Genomic DNA, 16815 nt, shown 5'->3' on the forward strand with positions numbered 1-16815 from the left:
ATATCTTCTTCTTTAATGTGCACCTAATAATATCCCGATCTCAGATCAATCTTTGAAAACACTACTTCTCCCTTCAACTAATCAAACAAGTCATCAATCCATGGCAAAGGATACCTGTTCTTGATCGTTGCCTTGTTCAACTTCCTGTAATTAATGCACAATATGAGAGTACCATCCTTCTTCCTCACAAACAACATTGGTGCACCCCAAGGTGATACACTTGGCCTTATGTATCCCTTATCAAGCATTTCCAGAAGCTACCACTTCAATTCCACCAATTCCAGAGTGCTCATCTTGTAAGGTGCCTTTGATGTTGGTGTTGCTCCTACCATAAAATCAATAGAGAATTCTACTTCCCTATAAGGAGGTAACTCTAGAATCTCTACTACAAACACATCTTGAAATTGTTGCAAAACATGATACTTCTTCAGAACTTGCTCATTATCATCATCCTTCCCTTTGTCACTAGAGATGTGTACTGCAAATAAAAAAAATTATTTCCTGTGGTTGCATTTTGCTTGCATATATGTGACCATTCTCATTGATGTAGAATTATTCTTTCCCTGCAAGATTCTTCTTTCCCCATCATCATCTAGGCACTCAATAACCTTGCCATAGCAATCCAATTTAGTCCTGTAAATGAATAACTAGTCCATGCCCAAAAGCATACTATATGAACCCAAAGGAAGAGCATTTAGATGTGTTGATGTAGTAATACCATTAAGCTCAAATGCACATATCTCATCCAGTGATGAACTCTTCTCTTGGTCCTTGGATCCAACTATACTAACCAATATTCTGCATGCACTTTTCTACTTAAGAAACACTTATCCATTAGGTCAAGACTTATATAGCTATAGTTGGATCTAGGATCAATTAAAATAGAAACAACTTGATTACAAAGCTTACCTTCGACCTCGATAATATATTCGTAATGATAAACCTGCCTATTATCCATCATTCCATAGATCTTGCGAATACTATGACTAACGTCTCCAACTTTCTGTGCCTCTTGAGCATAGTAAATTTGAGATATGCCACCTTGATGTTGTGGACAATCTCTCCTATGATGCCCTCCACCACAAGTCCAACACCTCAAAGGTTGTCTACCACTCGCCTTGTCGTGCTCCTTAAGTTGAGACCCATGTCCTCTGTCAACTGCATTAAACTTCTTGTGTGACGCCAAATTCTCCTTATCACCTGCATATGGAAGTCTTCCCCTCTTTTTGGACTACTTTCCTTTATTCTTCTAGTTCCCTTTCCAATATTTCTTAGATTCGGATTTGCATTTTGACTGCTCATAACAATGCTTCAACTTTCTGATGGCTTCCTCCAATGATCTAGGCTCATCAAACTTAGTCCTACATTTGAATGCTACTGACAACCCACCAATGAACCTTTGAATATTTTCTTTCTCCTCTTTGAGGTAAGGCACATACCTCAAGAACTCCAAAAATATGCTAGTGTACTCATCATCGGTCATAGTGTCCATCTTCAACTCATATAACTACTTAGCCCTGTCATCATATTACCTTTTAGAGAAGTACTTATTCTTGAAGAGTCTCTCGAATTCATTCCAAGTCAACTCTTCCTCTTGAATGCCTATGAAATTCTTCACATCTTCCCATCAAATATCTGCTTTCCCTTTAACACTAAAGGTAGCTATTTTGGAATTTCTATTCTCTGAATACTCATGTAGTTTTAATAACTTCTTCATCCCAAGAAACCACACTTCTTCATCTTGTGACCCCTTCATCTCTCCATCAAATGTAGGAGGTTTTTCTTTCTTAAAATCTTCTGCCAAATATCGCTTCTCACTCATCCTATATGGATGATGATGGTGATGGTGATGATTTATCTCAAAAACATAACTAGAATATAACCCATAAGTACTACCCCTCCTCTCAGGTGTATCCAATTCTCTGCCACCTCTGACTGTATCATATTTTTCCAACCTATGTCTTGATTGAGACCTGTTGCCATATGCCCCATTAGTCCTTTCCTCCTGTCCATGAATGATCCTGAACTATCCTTGTCTCTGCAAATATAAAATACTCTGAAGGATAACTGAATTGACTTATGATTGCTTTTCCTGAGCTATGGAAAGCCTATCCTGTACCTTAATCGACCTGCTATTATCTACCTTGCAACTTCTGAATTTCACCTTCAATCTTCCTAGTGTATATGCTATATCAGGAGAATACTCATCTCCTTGTTGCTCATCTGATTTGTAAGGAGAGTCATGCAAATTGTAGCCCACCATTCTGCTCGTCATCTTTGGCCTTCTATCTCCAAAAAACATGCCATTTTAGATAGAATAATAGAAACATAATCAAATCATACCTCAGAGGAGTTCAAGGGAGGCTATCGCATCTACACAAGTCAGTCCAGATTAGCACGATACATATAATGACACCAAGATATCAACACCATGCATGATGATACAAAATTGTATACTATATGATGACCATAACCACTACAATGCATGCATATTAAACACATATACAACTTACATGCATGCATAATGACCACGTCTACTCGCAGTCCAATGTTGCTACCTCACTCTGATACCAATATGTAACCACCTCCTCCCACATTTAGCCAAGGTAAACATGAGACAAGCGTCACTATGATATGATCCTACCTCCATGTTCCAATTATGGAAGTGGGGATGAAATACGGATAACTTACAAACACCCCTCAATAACTAGCGACCACTTGATGGCTTGCAAACCATCCAAGGTGCTCAATCCTTGAGTGGGGTTCTTTTCACTAGAGAAACTCCCCAACCGCATGCACGACATTGCATGTGTGTAGTTATGAGGTCTTAACCATATGCATAGGCTTGCCTCCATGCAGTTATGACCGAAATCCTCCAGTTCTGAGCCAACGATTTTGAGATTTGAGCCACTTTTCAGGCTAGCTTCCATACCACTTCGTAGGACAAGATGTAACTTTCTTAAATGCAATCAAATATTTTGATAATGCCAATAAATCAAAACTCAGGCAAGAACTTGACCTAGACATGCCTAACCCATGACATGTATTTTGTCAAACATATGGTAAACATGAAATTTATAGGTCATGAATGCATATCTGATCATAGACTGATAATATTCGTATGAGAATCATCAATAAGGCTCCAAGCCCTCTCTAGATAGCTGCAATAGCACTTGTCAGACAATGCATTCATTAGCCATTCAAATACTTATGAAAACTTGTCAAGAGTCATAGATAGAATACATCATATAGATAACATATAACCATCATATAGATAGTATAGAAACCATGGAAAATCAAACATAACATCACCATCATAATCAATACAAATGCTCATAGATCACAAAAGAAAATAAATCTAATTAACTTGTTTAAAATCGAACCGAGTCATGGACTTCCACATATCACTCGACCATAGATTTGGTTGATCTAAATCTCTCTTTTAGACAATCACCCCCACACCATGTTCCAAGCATGAACATGAGATCTCATGGAATAAACCAAAACAAAACCAAACCAGGGCTTCTAGAGGCCAAACCACCTCAACCCTCAACCACAGTGATTCCACTTCTAATGTCCGGAAATCACTAACATCAACCAGATCAGTCTCTACCCAAGCTGTCCAAGGGTCCAAGAACTAGTATCTCAATCCACAATCTTTCAGGGCTCAAGAGCATTTGTTCCAACCACGAATCTAGGAACTAGTAACTCAACCCACCAAGGGCTCCATAGCGTTTGTATCAATCCATGACTCTGGGAACTAGTAAGTCAACCTAATTTGTTCCGGGGCTTGTAGAGTGTTTGTCCCAAACCAAAACCATAGGGAACATGAGCACGAATTATAAAAACAAGTGGGAAACCCACAACACCATCGATATCAAGGAAATTACAAAGCAAGGCTGAAACCGCTGTCAATCTAGACAAATCTCCATGCCAATGATGACACATAACTGGGGAACCACATGCATATATCATGCATCGATAAACTAGCAAGGAAATCACACACGCAACTTGTTATACCTACAAAGTATCCCTATTGTAGCTGCTGATCCAACTATTCCCTTGCACTTCCATTCACTTCTTTGCTTGTCCTTTACTTGCCTTCTCCAAATCCAAGTGAATACTAGAGTGCTCCAACCATGCTCCAAGAATTATCTAAGTGTACAAGAGTATGAGAGAGAGATTGAACAAGATATCAAACCAAAACTGTAAAAAATCTAGCAACTATTTCTCTGAAGCCTTTTTATCATTGAGACCTCTATTTTCTTCAATTTTCTTCATTTTTCCTCTAATTTCCATCTCATACATATTTGTGTCTCTTCTCATTCGTTTTCTCCTATTTTCCTTTATTTTCATATTTAAATGTCATTTATTGCCTCTTTGCCTTTACCAATGCTTTTGCCAATTTCCATAACCATTAATAAACAACAAGTGATGCCCACTATAGCATATTTCCCACCATTCACCTTGGAATACGTGTCCCATGACCTTGTTTTTATTTTATTTACATGGAAATCAATGGTTGTTATACCATGATTGATCTTGGTTGACCATGGTTGATTATGGATGACCATTATGGTTGAAATTAGTAAATTTGGTTGGATAATCATGGTTGACCATGGATTACCATGGATGAACATGATTGACCATGGTTGACCATGTTCGATAATGATTGCATCGCTACATTGGATAATTTATGTATATTCCAACATAAAAATATTATTTTTAGTAGTTAACTTTATAAATATTGATATTGTTATTATTAAACACTTTTAAATCTTGATTGTGACTAACCAAGGGTGACCATAGTTGACTAAGGTTGACAATGAATAACTTTGGTCAACCATGGTTGACTATAATCGAATAAGGTTGAGTCATGTTGACCAAGGATGACTTTGAATGAACAAGGTTGACTATTGTTAAATACGGTAAACAACGGGTTGACCAAGTTTGTTCATGGTCAACTATTTAAATAGTCTCTACAAAGGGTGACGTTGTTATACCCAATATTGCTGAACCATGGTGTATACAAACCACATTAGTAAATGTGGTTGTGCTAGTTACAACCAACATGCGTGGGATTGATTAATTGACTATGTATGAGCATGGTTGATGAGTGTGGATGAGGTTGATCGATGTATATCAATTGTGTTAGTAATTGTCGTTGGCCATGGTTGATCTTGGCTGACCATTATTGTTGTCCATGGTTGACCATAGCCGATTATGGATGACCATTATGGTAGACATTAGTGAATGTGGTTCATCTTGGTTGACCATTATGGTTGGCCATGGTTGACCATTCTAATCATGTTCGACCATTCAATCATGTTTATCATGGTTGCCCTTGGTTGACCATATTCGACCATTCTAACCATAGAGATCTTGATTGATGACCATAGTTGTTCATGAATGACCATTATTTTTTTTAATATCATTTACATAACTATTATTATTAATAATATGTATATTTGTAATAATAATATTATTAATAATAATAATTTTAATATCAATACTCATACTAACATTATTGTTTATATTACATATTATATTATATTTTTAATAACACAACATATTAAATTTTACTAATAAAATTAATATTAAAATAAAGTTTAATACATATCTTTATCACATTAATAATGCAATATTGTTATTGTTATAATTAATGTAATAAAGTATTAATGAAACATTATTATAATTACTAATAATATTATTATTAATGTTATTATTTTAATATAAAACTAAAACAATTATAAAATTAACTTATTTAAAAAAAGGTAAGAGAATTTAATATTATTATAAACTTAATAAAACTTATTATTAATATTATAAAAGTAGTAATAAAGCATTCTATTATTATAAATGGAATAAAATTGAATATTATTTTTATAAGACTATTTTTTATTTTTATTTTTAAGTTTGAGTGGGACTACATCATCGTCATGTCCAATATATTACCCTTATAGAGGTGGGCAATTGAACAAGTGACTTCATATCAAAGAGTGACTTCATATAAAAGAGTGCGTTAACATACCACCGAATGACCCTCTATCCAAGACCTATTATATTAAAACCTAATAATAATAAAAGAAAAACCTAAAAACTTTATAAAACCAACCTATATATCAAAACATTAAAAACCTAAAAGATATAATGAAATCAAAACAACCTAATATATTACACCTTTTACTAAACAATAAGTTATTAGGTTTTACCATGATTTATATTAGTATACATTGTCATGTTACATTAAAACAATTATATATATTATTGTTATTATCTAATTTTAAGCTATGTTTATGAAGACATACATATTTTATCCTTTGGTTTTAAACCCATAACTTCTTAAGAGGAAACAAATACTCTTAACCATTAAAATATATGTTTAATGTATATAAAATATTTATATATATTTTTTATTTTTATTTTTATTTTTTGATTTTAAAAATTCAATCTAATATCTAAAAATTAAAATATAAATCTTAAATTTCATTTAATAAATATAAAATGTTTAATATATATATAATCCCCCGCCATATTTTCACGTTAATACCACCTGCTATTATAATTAAATTAAAAATTAAACCAAAATAAACTTTAGGGAACATTACAACTATGGTTGCAAAAGTTCAATTGTCAACCGCCACATCATGTTTTAGAGGGCATGACACTATTTAAATTGTAACTCATGCTTCAAGTTAAGAGGCACACGTTATAGTTAACATTAGACACGTTTCAATGTTTTTTTTTTTTTTTTTTTTTAATCCTCTTACTTGTTTTTATTTATTTTTATCCTCATACATGGTGATAAATAAAAGCACCATAAAATTTTAATTTTAATTGGGTAAAAAAGTAATAAAAATATTTTAAACATGGTTTAAATATCTGATTTATATATGTAAGGAAGATATCATTTTCAAATTTAAACCCTTGATTTAGAAATATAAGAAAATTATTATTTTCAATTTTATTCATTGATAAAGTAATAATAATGAGAATATATTAACATCTTTCATTTTAAATTATATGACAAAAAAATTTAATTAGTAAAATGATTAAAATACATTATTTCAATAAAAAGTAACTAAAAAATAATGTTTTTTTAATTTTAAACTATAATATATATATATATATATATATTAAATTTCATATATAAAAAAAATTAAATTTATAATAATTTGGTTTTTTTTTATAAAATTGTGAAATTATATATTTAAATTAAATTTTAAATTATAAAATTTATTATTAAATTATATCTTTTATCATTAAATAATATTCAATTATTTTACATATTAAAAATATATTTGTTTTTTTTTTTTTTTTAATTATAATTTTATTTAGCTTTTTAAAATTTATAATAATAATAATTTTGTATTTTAAATAATAATTTTGTGTAAAATATTTTAATTCCAATAAAATATTAAAAAATCAATGTCATTTCTTTTATGTATTCACTTGTCTGACTAATTCAAATATATGATTTTATAAAACCTACTAGGTATATATTTATTACTTTTGGTTTTCTATATATTAAGAAACAAATTAATGTTATATAAATTTTAATTTTAATTTTAATTTTTATTTAAAAAATCTTATATTAAATATATTATTATAAATATATTCATTAAATTGTATAATATTATTACTTTTGTTTTTCTACATATATATGATTCTTAATTGTGAAACCTTCCGGTAATTGCAAGATCTCGTAGTAACTATTTTGTCTTCGGCATTATTCATGTGCGAGTTTTCATATCGTATCCATTTACTCCTCTCTTTTCTTTTCCATAGTGAACGCTTATAAATTCAATGTGCCGCCTCATCGCGAAATCGTGGAAATGTATGTTGAGGCTGTCCTATTTTTCATCCCCATTCATTTTACTTAGAAAGTGAAAGCTGATATTAATGGAATATATTTCCAGATATTGTGTCAAAGGTACTTCACGATGATTCAATGGTTTTTGTTTTTTGTTTTTTTCGCAGTCAAGTCTTTTTAATTAGACCCCTCGTACTTCACGATGATTCAATGGTTTTTGTTTTTTGTTTTTTGGCAGTCGATTGTTTTTAATTAGATTTTTATAATAACAAAAATTATTAATTGAAAACAAAAATTACAAAAGATGTTTTAATAGTTATTTTTTTCAGCATTTTGACCAGATTTGTTAGATATGGGTCAGAGGATGCTACAGATAATCCCAGAAAAGACACAACCCCCTTAAAACTCCTTCCAGAATAGAAGTAAGAACAAACACCTAAAGTGCAATAAGACTTGCTAGTCCTGAGTATGACAGAAACCATACCAAGGTAGGTTCTGAAACACACTGAGAGGCACTGCCTTGAAACTAAACGACTTCCCAGAAAAGACACATCGCTGAAGCCCACAAACCCACAAATGAAAAATTCTAACACCGAGGTGTATGGGAGAAAACCCACAACCATTCAAACGAATGAAAGCACTTAAAGGAGAGACGAATGACCTCTTGGTCGAGAAACAGACGTGGGTGGCAACTAAAGGGCGTGCCAAAACTAAGGCACCAACAAGAGCCAGACTTGTGAAACGGAGGACTCAAACTAAGAACAAAGACACAATAATGAGCTTTTAAGATTTGCAGGCATAAAATCCATAATTCAAAGGAGTCCCTTCGCAGAGCTCCCAGAGATTGCTCGAGGGGCAGAAGAAAGACCACCTAGACCAGAAGAAACAATAACCACAATGACCCAGGGTTACCTTCTCAGTGCTTGAAGAGAAGACCAAGACCAACGTGAACCAACAATTCGGAATTGGGCCAGGGTGCCGAGTATTCCAACCATACGCTAAGCTAAGAACCAAATAGCGGGGATCTTTCGAGGATGCCATATACTTGTCTAAGTGCCAAACTCATTCCAATCCACTGCGAGATGGTCTTCCACTGTGCATGCCTACAGAGCCAACACCCAAACAAGCACCCATAGTTCCCGTTACTTTTTACAATGCTTCCTCCTAAAATTCATAGCCTAAACTTCCAACTGTAAAATAAATTCCGCTTTCCCTCTTAACATAACCGTAGTACCTTCTAAATTCTCCTCCCGACCAACGTACATAATAATGGAGCCTCTCATACAGAGAACATGTGTGCCGCGTGACCAACGTACATAATAATGGAGCCTCTCATACAGATGAACATGTGTGACGCGTCGTGGTGGAGGGGTATAACCGCGAGAGCCGCATGATGATCCAATGTTACACTATAACAAGTGACTTAAAATCTTGGGTTTTAAGGGTTGCGTATGGTGTTAACCAAATCTTTTGAATATTATCCGCAATCATTTTTTTGTTTTTGTTTTTTTAGTATAGCCGCTTCAACATCCGCTGTACCACAATACATGGACACGTCAGAAACGCCTAGAAACATACACTTCCTGTAGCATCCCAGTTTTATAAAGGGTGGGGTCTCAAAATAAGACCGTCGCAGGAAAAGACGAATAAACTCGAGTTGTTGGTCTTTACTAAAATTGCATTCAATGCACAACTAAATTGCATCCTTCGACGAAAACAAATTACAGATGACACCTTTGAAAAACCGAAAAGAAAGCCGAAAATAGCCACGTGGGCAGCGGTGGCTATGACAGTAATCGAATGGCCACACCTAAGTTACTGATTTTGGTAGGAGTTTACATGGATGATTGGGATTGAATCAAAATTGGAAAAATCTTGGTTACATACGAAATTTAAACCCTAGTAAAACTACTATCATATTCAGAAGTTTTGCCCATTCATGTCAATTTTATGGCCAAAAGAGGGCACGCAAGTAATCTTTTTAACAGGATTAGCTTACTCCGTGTCCTGGTTTACTGTAGCTCCGGAATTTTCCCCACCGCGCGCCATGAAAAGACTATAATCTTATCTGAACTTCATCCGTGTTTCATACGCTACTACACGTGGTTCATGTTTGTGGGTTGCTGCTACCTTGTCTATATATATATAGCGCGTGTCTCACCTGCGTTATTCATGGATAAAAACTGAGCAAGCTCATTTGCAACTGATTGCGCTGTGTTGGAGTAGTGTTGGTTCATTGCATTGTGCTTTAGTAGTGTTTAACTTGCTTTCTGGTCTTAGCAATGGGGGGAAGAACGATAACAGTTTCGGTTTCAATTGCAGCGACTGTATCTTTAGGATTAATGGTTTATCTTCAAGGTAAGGCCAAGGTGTTACTCTCTCGAATCTACTTTATTTTATTATTTTATTAGAATTACACAAATAAGCGATGACTAAATATGTGTTTTCTTTGCCAACTGGAGGAGTTGGAGCTACGAAATTTGTGATCCAGAATAAGTGTTCGTTCACTGTGTGGGCCGCGGGAATTCCCGTTGGTGGCGGTCAAGCGCTGGGGCAGGGCCAATCATGGAGTGTTGACGTGCCCGCAGGAACAAGCGCAGGCAAATTTTGGGGACGAACGGGCTGCTCTTTCGACGCCTCTGGTGAAGGCAGCTGCAACACTGGTGACTGCGGTGGCTTGCTCAGCTGTCAAGCCGCTGGACGACCTCCTGCAACGCTGGCTGAATATACTCTGAATGGGGCCAACAATCGCGACACGTATGACATCTATCTCGTTGATGGATTTAATCTCCCTCTCTCCATAACTCCCTCGGACAGTAGCTGCCCAACAGTTGACTGTAGCAGCAACATAACTGCGAGCTGCCCTACAGAATTGAAAGTGGTCGATGGGTGCGACAGTGCTTGTGCCGCTCTTAATACTCCTCAACACTGCTGCACGGGAAACTACGCCAACAACTGCCCTCCTACCAAGTATTCCAAGTTCTTCAAGGGGCAGTGCCCACAGGCTTATAGCTATTCCAAAGACGATAATACTAGCCCCTCCACTTGCTCTTCTGGTACTAATTACAACATCGCCTTCTGCGCCTAATACCATCCTAGCTGTTAGGTAAACATATTTATTCTCCGTAGTACCATATTTCATAGTAATAAGGATACGCTAGTATCACACAGCGACTCCTATGCAATTGAAAGGGCGTGGAATTCAATTGAGATTGAATGATTACGAGCCTTCGCTGGGATTCAATTGAGATTGAATCCCCTATACACTCTGTCATCATATTCAAAATCATAATAATACCGCTGCATTCACATACATGCATGTTTCACGAAGTATATCGATGGTGATACAGTTGAGATTGATTGATGTTAAGACGATCATAATTGATTACGATGTTGGAATTAATGTTCCATTATGGCATTCATATTATCTTCCGAGCTGTTTTCACACAGATGCAAGTTCCACGCAGCGTCGCAATCGATCATATCAGAATGTTGTCAGATGTTAAAGTTCATTAAGATTTTGGAGTTAAACTTTTGTTAACTTTTATTAATAAAGAGGCCATTGTTATTAAATTTTATTTCACTCTATTTAAGAGACGAAAACAAGAGGAGATTTTGTGGCGACAAAAATCAAGGGTAAGTTGGTTAAGAGAAGGAGAAAGAAATACAAAATTCTTTCACCAAGCTATGATTCAACATAGGCAGAGGAATAGAATATTTTCAATTAAGAATGCAGAGGGCGAAAGAGTGCTCGAACAGGCAGATATTGAAAAGACTCTAGTTGATTACTTTAAGGGGGTGCTCATGGAAAATCAAAGGGATAGAAGGGAAGCAATTACTAATATCTGCAGGGAGATACCAAGAATAGTTACAGAGGACCAAAACAAGGCATTAATGCGGGCAGTAACCATGGAGGAGGTAGAAGAAGTAGTGATGAATATGGGGAAGAATAAGGCTCCAGGGCCGGATGGATATACAATAGAATTCTTCCAGGCAAGCTGGCATTTTCTAGGCAAAGAAATACTGGAGGCGGTGGAGGAATCACGAATAAGGCAGAGAATCTGGCCAGGTATTAACTCAACCTTTTTTACCTTGATTCCTAAGAGTAATACATCAGAATAACCACAGGGCTTTCGACCCATAGCCTTGTGTAATGTTATTTATAAGATTATATCTACCTTGATTGCGAAAAGGTTGAAACATCTTCTACCCAATTTAATTGCGCCTGAACAGACTGGGTTTGTGGAAGGTCGGAAAATTTTGGATGGTATAGTGGTATCTCAGGAAGTAATACATTCTTTAAAACAGAGAAAAAAGAAAGGGATGCTTATGAAGTTGGATTTGTCTAAGGCCTATGATCGGTTGAATTGGAAGTATCTAAGAGCGGTTTTAGAAGCTTTTGGGTTTGAGAACAGGTGGATTGCATGGATAATTAGTATGATCTCGACTCCGAACTTCTCAATTTTGGTTAATGGGATCCCTACAGATACGTTTAATGCCACCAGGGGTATTAGGCAGGGGGATCCAATTTCCCCGTTTTTATTCATACTAGCTATGGAAGGATTAAGCAGAAAAATTAAGAAAGAAGTAAGTGAACGACGAATCAAAGGCATTAGATTGTGGGGAAATACTCTAATCATCACACATCAACAGTTCGTTGATGATTTGATGTTGTTTGGAGAAGCGTCGCTTAGAGAGGTAAGAAGATTCAAACATGTCTTAGAAGTTTTTATGAACGCTTCAGGTATGGCGGTTAATAATGATAAATCTTGTACTTTTATATTTAATTCACCTGAAGCTGTCAAGGCTCATTTAACCAGAGTTCTAGGCTTTAGACAGGGAGAGTTACCAACAAAATATTTGGGCATTCAGCGGGATATAAACGCAAACCGCATAAAGAATTGGCAAGCTTATTGGATAAGATCAGGAAAAGATTAGCTAGCTGGTCGTTTAGATTGCTGAATATAGCAAGCCGAGTTATTCTTTTAAAATCGGTATTATTATCTATCCCCATATACCCTTTGTCCATTATGGCTGCCCCCAAAGGCGTTTTTTCTAAATTGAGAGAAATATTGGGTAAATTTCTTTGGGGGGGACCAAAGCAGCAGAAAAAATGGACTCTGGTTTCATGGAAGAATGTAATCAAGAGGAAAGAGGAAGGAGGCCTTGGAGTAAGAGATCTGGAAATCGTAAATAAGGTTTTAGGGGCGAAATTATGGTGGAGATGGGTACAGGGGGGAACAGATGTGTGGAAAAGAATATGGAATCAAAAATATGATATGCCAGGTACAACTGAAGGGCGTCTACGAATAGCAGAAACGCCACGAGGGTCACAAATATGGGAGTTAGCAAGAAATAACAAAGATCTGGTTAGGGACCTAGCTTTCTGGGAAATACGCGAAGGAAGTTCAGCGAGGTTTTGGGAGGAAGGATGGCAACAGCGTGATAAGCTGGAGAGAAACCAACCTCTACATGAAATCCAAGCAACAGCGCAAAGAGCAGGAATGGAATACGTAAGGGATTATTGGAGAAGAGCAGCATTAAATGATATTTGGAGAGTCTGGAAAAGACCGCAGGAATGGGATGATAGTATAAGTCTGGAGACTGCGCAAGTGTATATAAGAGAAATAGATTCGAGGAAAATTAAGATCCGAGAAGGTAAAGATATCCTTAGATGGGGTAAAGCAATGCAGGGTATGTTTACAGTTAAAGAAGCATATTACTGGGCTACGAAAGAGGAAAGGGAGGATGAACCAACGGATTGGAAAAAGATTTGGGAGGGTAAATGGTGGCCAAAAGTAACACTTTTTGCATGGTTGGTGTGCAGAGGAAGGATCCTGACTTGGGACAATTTGCAGAAACGAGGCATGATTGGTCCATCAAGGTGTTACCTGTGTAGTAAAGAGATAGAGAATCAGGAACATCTACTGAATCGATGTATGTATTCTCAGAGTCTGTGGGAAGAACTTCGGGTACTCTTTGGTAAGTCAAACAGGGACCCAGACAGCCTTAGGAATACCATACTTCAATGGGGAAAGGGGAATTTTCAAAGTAAACTTGTCAGGAGGATATGGAATTTAGCGGTTTGTTTTGTAATATGGGAGGTGTGGAAAGAACGAAATCGAAGACTCTTTCGAGATAGAAGCTGCCACAAATCAAGAATTTGGGATGAAGTCTGTCGATCAATTAAAGAAACGGTTTTATCTGAAGTCTGGAGTGAAGACGATTGGAAATTAAACTCGGAAGAGCAGCGAATACTCTCCAAATTGAATATTGACTTTACAATGTTATATCCCCATACAGACAGGAGTAATAGGTATCGCATGCAGAGCCCTAATCATTTTAGATTTCCAGGAGATAGTCGGATCAAATTGACCTTCAATGGGGCATCGAAGGGTAACCCTGGGCAAGCAGGATGGGGAGGTATCTTTAGAGATAGTAGAGGGATTTCACGGTGGGCGTATGCTGAATGGGGAGGGGAAATGTCGAACAATGAAGCAAAGTTATGGGGAGTTTATAATGGACTTCGAATTGCAGCACGAAATGGATATAGAAACCTTGAAATTGAAGGCGATTCCCAACTCACGATAGATATGCTAAGGAAATTGAGGGGTGGCAAAAGCTGGGACCATGTGGCGAAGAGCTGGCGGACAACAGGGATCATACAGGACATAGAAGGTTTGATGCGGACGATTGACTATATTACGATCAATCATGTTTTGAGGCGAGGTAATAGAGCAGCCAATTTCTTAGCCAATTGGGCATGTGGAGAGCCGAACAGGGAATTAGACGACAGTTGGTTATCATTTCAGGAGGATCCACGGTGGAATGATTTAAAATCCATATTAAGGCAAGATAATGATGAAGCGATTGAGCATGACAGGATTGATTAGCTGCCTCCTCATAATGGATAGGAGGGGAGAAGACAGGATCATTAATGATTGCACAGGGTGTATGAAGGCGAGAGTAGCTCAAATTAAAATCAGGAATGGTAAGTATACTCGAACAATGGGAGGAATGATCATCCCAAGATGGAATGGGGGTAAGGTACCGAGGGGGAGTGGCGGAAGCGTCAGATGGACAGGGACCGTATCACATCATGATCCAAGACTTGAGACATGTATTAATAAGGAGGATTGGCAGCAACGAAGTATCAAGGAGGAAAGGTGGCCGAGCAGGGTTATATTAATGCATGCGTGCAGCTGATCGGAGACAAGGATAAAGGCGGGAGTGCATAACAGCCAAGTGAGGGGGAGAGTTTCGGATTTACTGTTTGCATACAGTCCGACGGACTTGGGAGCGAATAACAGTAGTGTTAAGAATTTGCTGGTAACCATTATGGCAGTGAACCCAGACAGGGGTGAAGGTAGGCGGACGCGAAGCCAGGGGGTGAGTATGGATATGAAAGGGAAGAGTGTGGTTGAGGAATCATCGTAGAGGATTTACCTTGATATACCGGAGGAGTCGGAGGAGGAGGAATTCGATATACGAGATTATATCGCAGAGGAGGAGCAGCGGCCGACCTCGGGTGGAAAAGTTGGTAAATGGAAGCAGTGCAGCGCTCCATTGGGAGACAGGGGAGATACGGAGGAGGGTTCAGAGGAAGACGAAGAGGACGAGGGTGGTAGGCGTGGAAGGAGTCGCGGTCTGAGGGGACGAGGTAACCTGAGGGGCAGAGGGAGGCCTGCAGCAAGTGGAGGTTGTGGGAATCGAGCTCGAAGATCTACATATGAGGAAGGATTAGCCAGCGGGGTCAGAGGTAGGAAGACAGGGAAAAAATATATGAGGAAAAAGTTGCAGGAGGCAGAGGAAGCTTATATTCATGAAACCAACCCCAATATACGAAAAATTATAGACCACTTAGAGGAAGATGCTATGCAGGAACTCTCTGAGCCTGAAATGGAAGATTGGGAGAGTTTTCTCCCTGACCCGGGGCACACAAGAGGGAGAATGTCCTTACACAAGTAGTCATTACATGTTTATTGGGGCATGAAGAGATTACTAGCCAAGGCCATGGAACAAGTGGCCATGGAAATGGTGGAGCTGGCTCAAGGAATGCCCACCCTCAAAAGGGAGCTGAAGAATATCCAAGTAACTCTTCTCATGCAGGATAGAAAACTGGACAAGCTGGTGCAGCTGTTTAAAGCAAGTGGAATAGAGGTGAAGGTAGAAAGTGAGGCCAAACCAGATGCAATGAAACAGTAGATTATGCAGATGCTGATAGGAGGTTTTTCTATACTTCTTTTTGTCTTTTTGAAATATTAGATGGTACTGCTTCCAGTTAAGAAAAGTCTGTTTGTAGTACGAATAGAAGGGTTTTTAGCATGGTTAGATAGACTCGACATATACTTTTTTTGGATGGCTGTTAAAAACTTGCGATGGGCACCCGGTTTCCCTTCTGGGCGGGTGGAGACCTACCTGTGTATGTAATATTTCTTTTTTAGTAATAGAATCTTGCCTCAGTTTACAAAAAAAAAAAAAAAATTATTATAGAAAATTTTAATTGGTAAATAGTTATAATATATTGAATTAATATCACAGGTTAATTAATTTTTAAATTTTGAAATAAAATATTCTAAAATATTTTATTTAGGTTATTAAATTTTTATTTATTTAATAATTATGGATGATTAAATTAAAATTATAAAAATTTATTCCAAAATAAATATATAGATTAGGCATCATTTTTAATAATCATCAAAATAGTTATTAACACAATTATTTTGGAAATTGATTTTAGCATTTGATTTGACCATGGTTGATGAGAGTTGATGAGGCTGATAGATGTATATCAATTGAGTTAGTAAATGTGGTTGACCATGGTTGACCTTGGTTGCCCTTGGTTGACCATATTCTACCATTCTAACCATAAATATCTTGATTGATGACTATAATTGTTCATAAATGACCATTATACTTTCAATATTATTTACATAAATATTATTATTAATAATATGTATATTTATAATAATAATATTATTATTATCAATAATTTTAATATC

The 16815-nt window shown here is 36.6% G+C and overlaps 1 protein-coding gene across 1 annotated transcript; it reads left to right on the forward strand.

The window, feature by feature from the left end:
• Positions 1 to 9998: 9998 nt before the first annotated feature.
• Positions 9999 to 11135, forward strand: LOC149206968 (pathogenesis-related 5 protein Cup a 3-like). Its single transcript, XM_089393825.1, has 2 exons — positions 9999 to 10171; positions 10276 to 11135. Exons 1-2 carry the CDS (start codon positions 10096 to 10098, stop codon positions 10899 to 10901), a joined length of 702 nt encoding a protein of 233 aa, XP_089249951.1. The 5' UTR covers positions 9999 to 10095; the 3' UTR covers positions 10902 to 11135.
• The last annotated feature ends 5680 nt before the right edge of the window (positions 11136 to 16815 follow it).

This window comes from Pinus tabuliformis, chromosome 1_2, assembly GCF_031772625.1.
Source record: "Pinus tabuliformis cultivar Carrire ecotype Pingquan chromosome 1_2, CPIR1, whole genome shotgun sequence".
NCBI lineage: Eukaryota > Viridiplantae > Streptophyta > Pinopsida > Pinales > Pinaceae > Pinus > Pinus tabuliformis.

What these genes read in the sequence shown, in the direction of transcription:
- LOC149206968 (XM_089393825.1), top strand. Translation starts at nt 10,096, where the DNA reads ATGGGGGGAAGAACGATAACAGTTTCGGTTTCAATTGCAGCGACTGTA. An exon ending in ATTAATGGTTTATCTTCAAG is followed by an intron (nt 10,172 to 10,275) that starts GTAAGGCCAAGG and finishes TGCCAACTGGAG; the next exon opens with GAGTTGGAGCTACGAAATTT.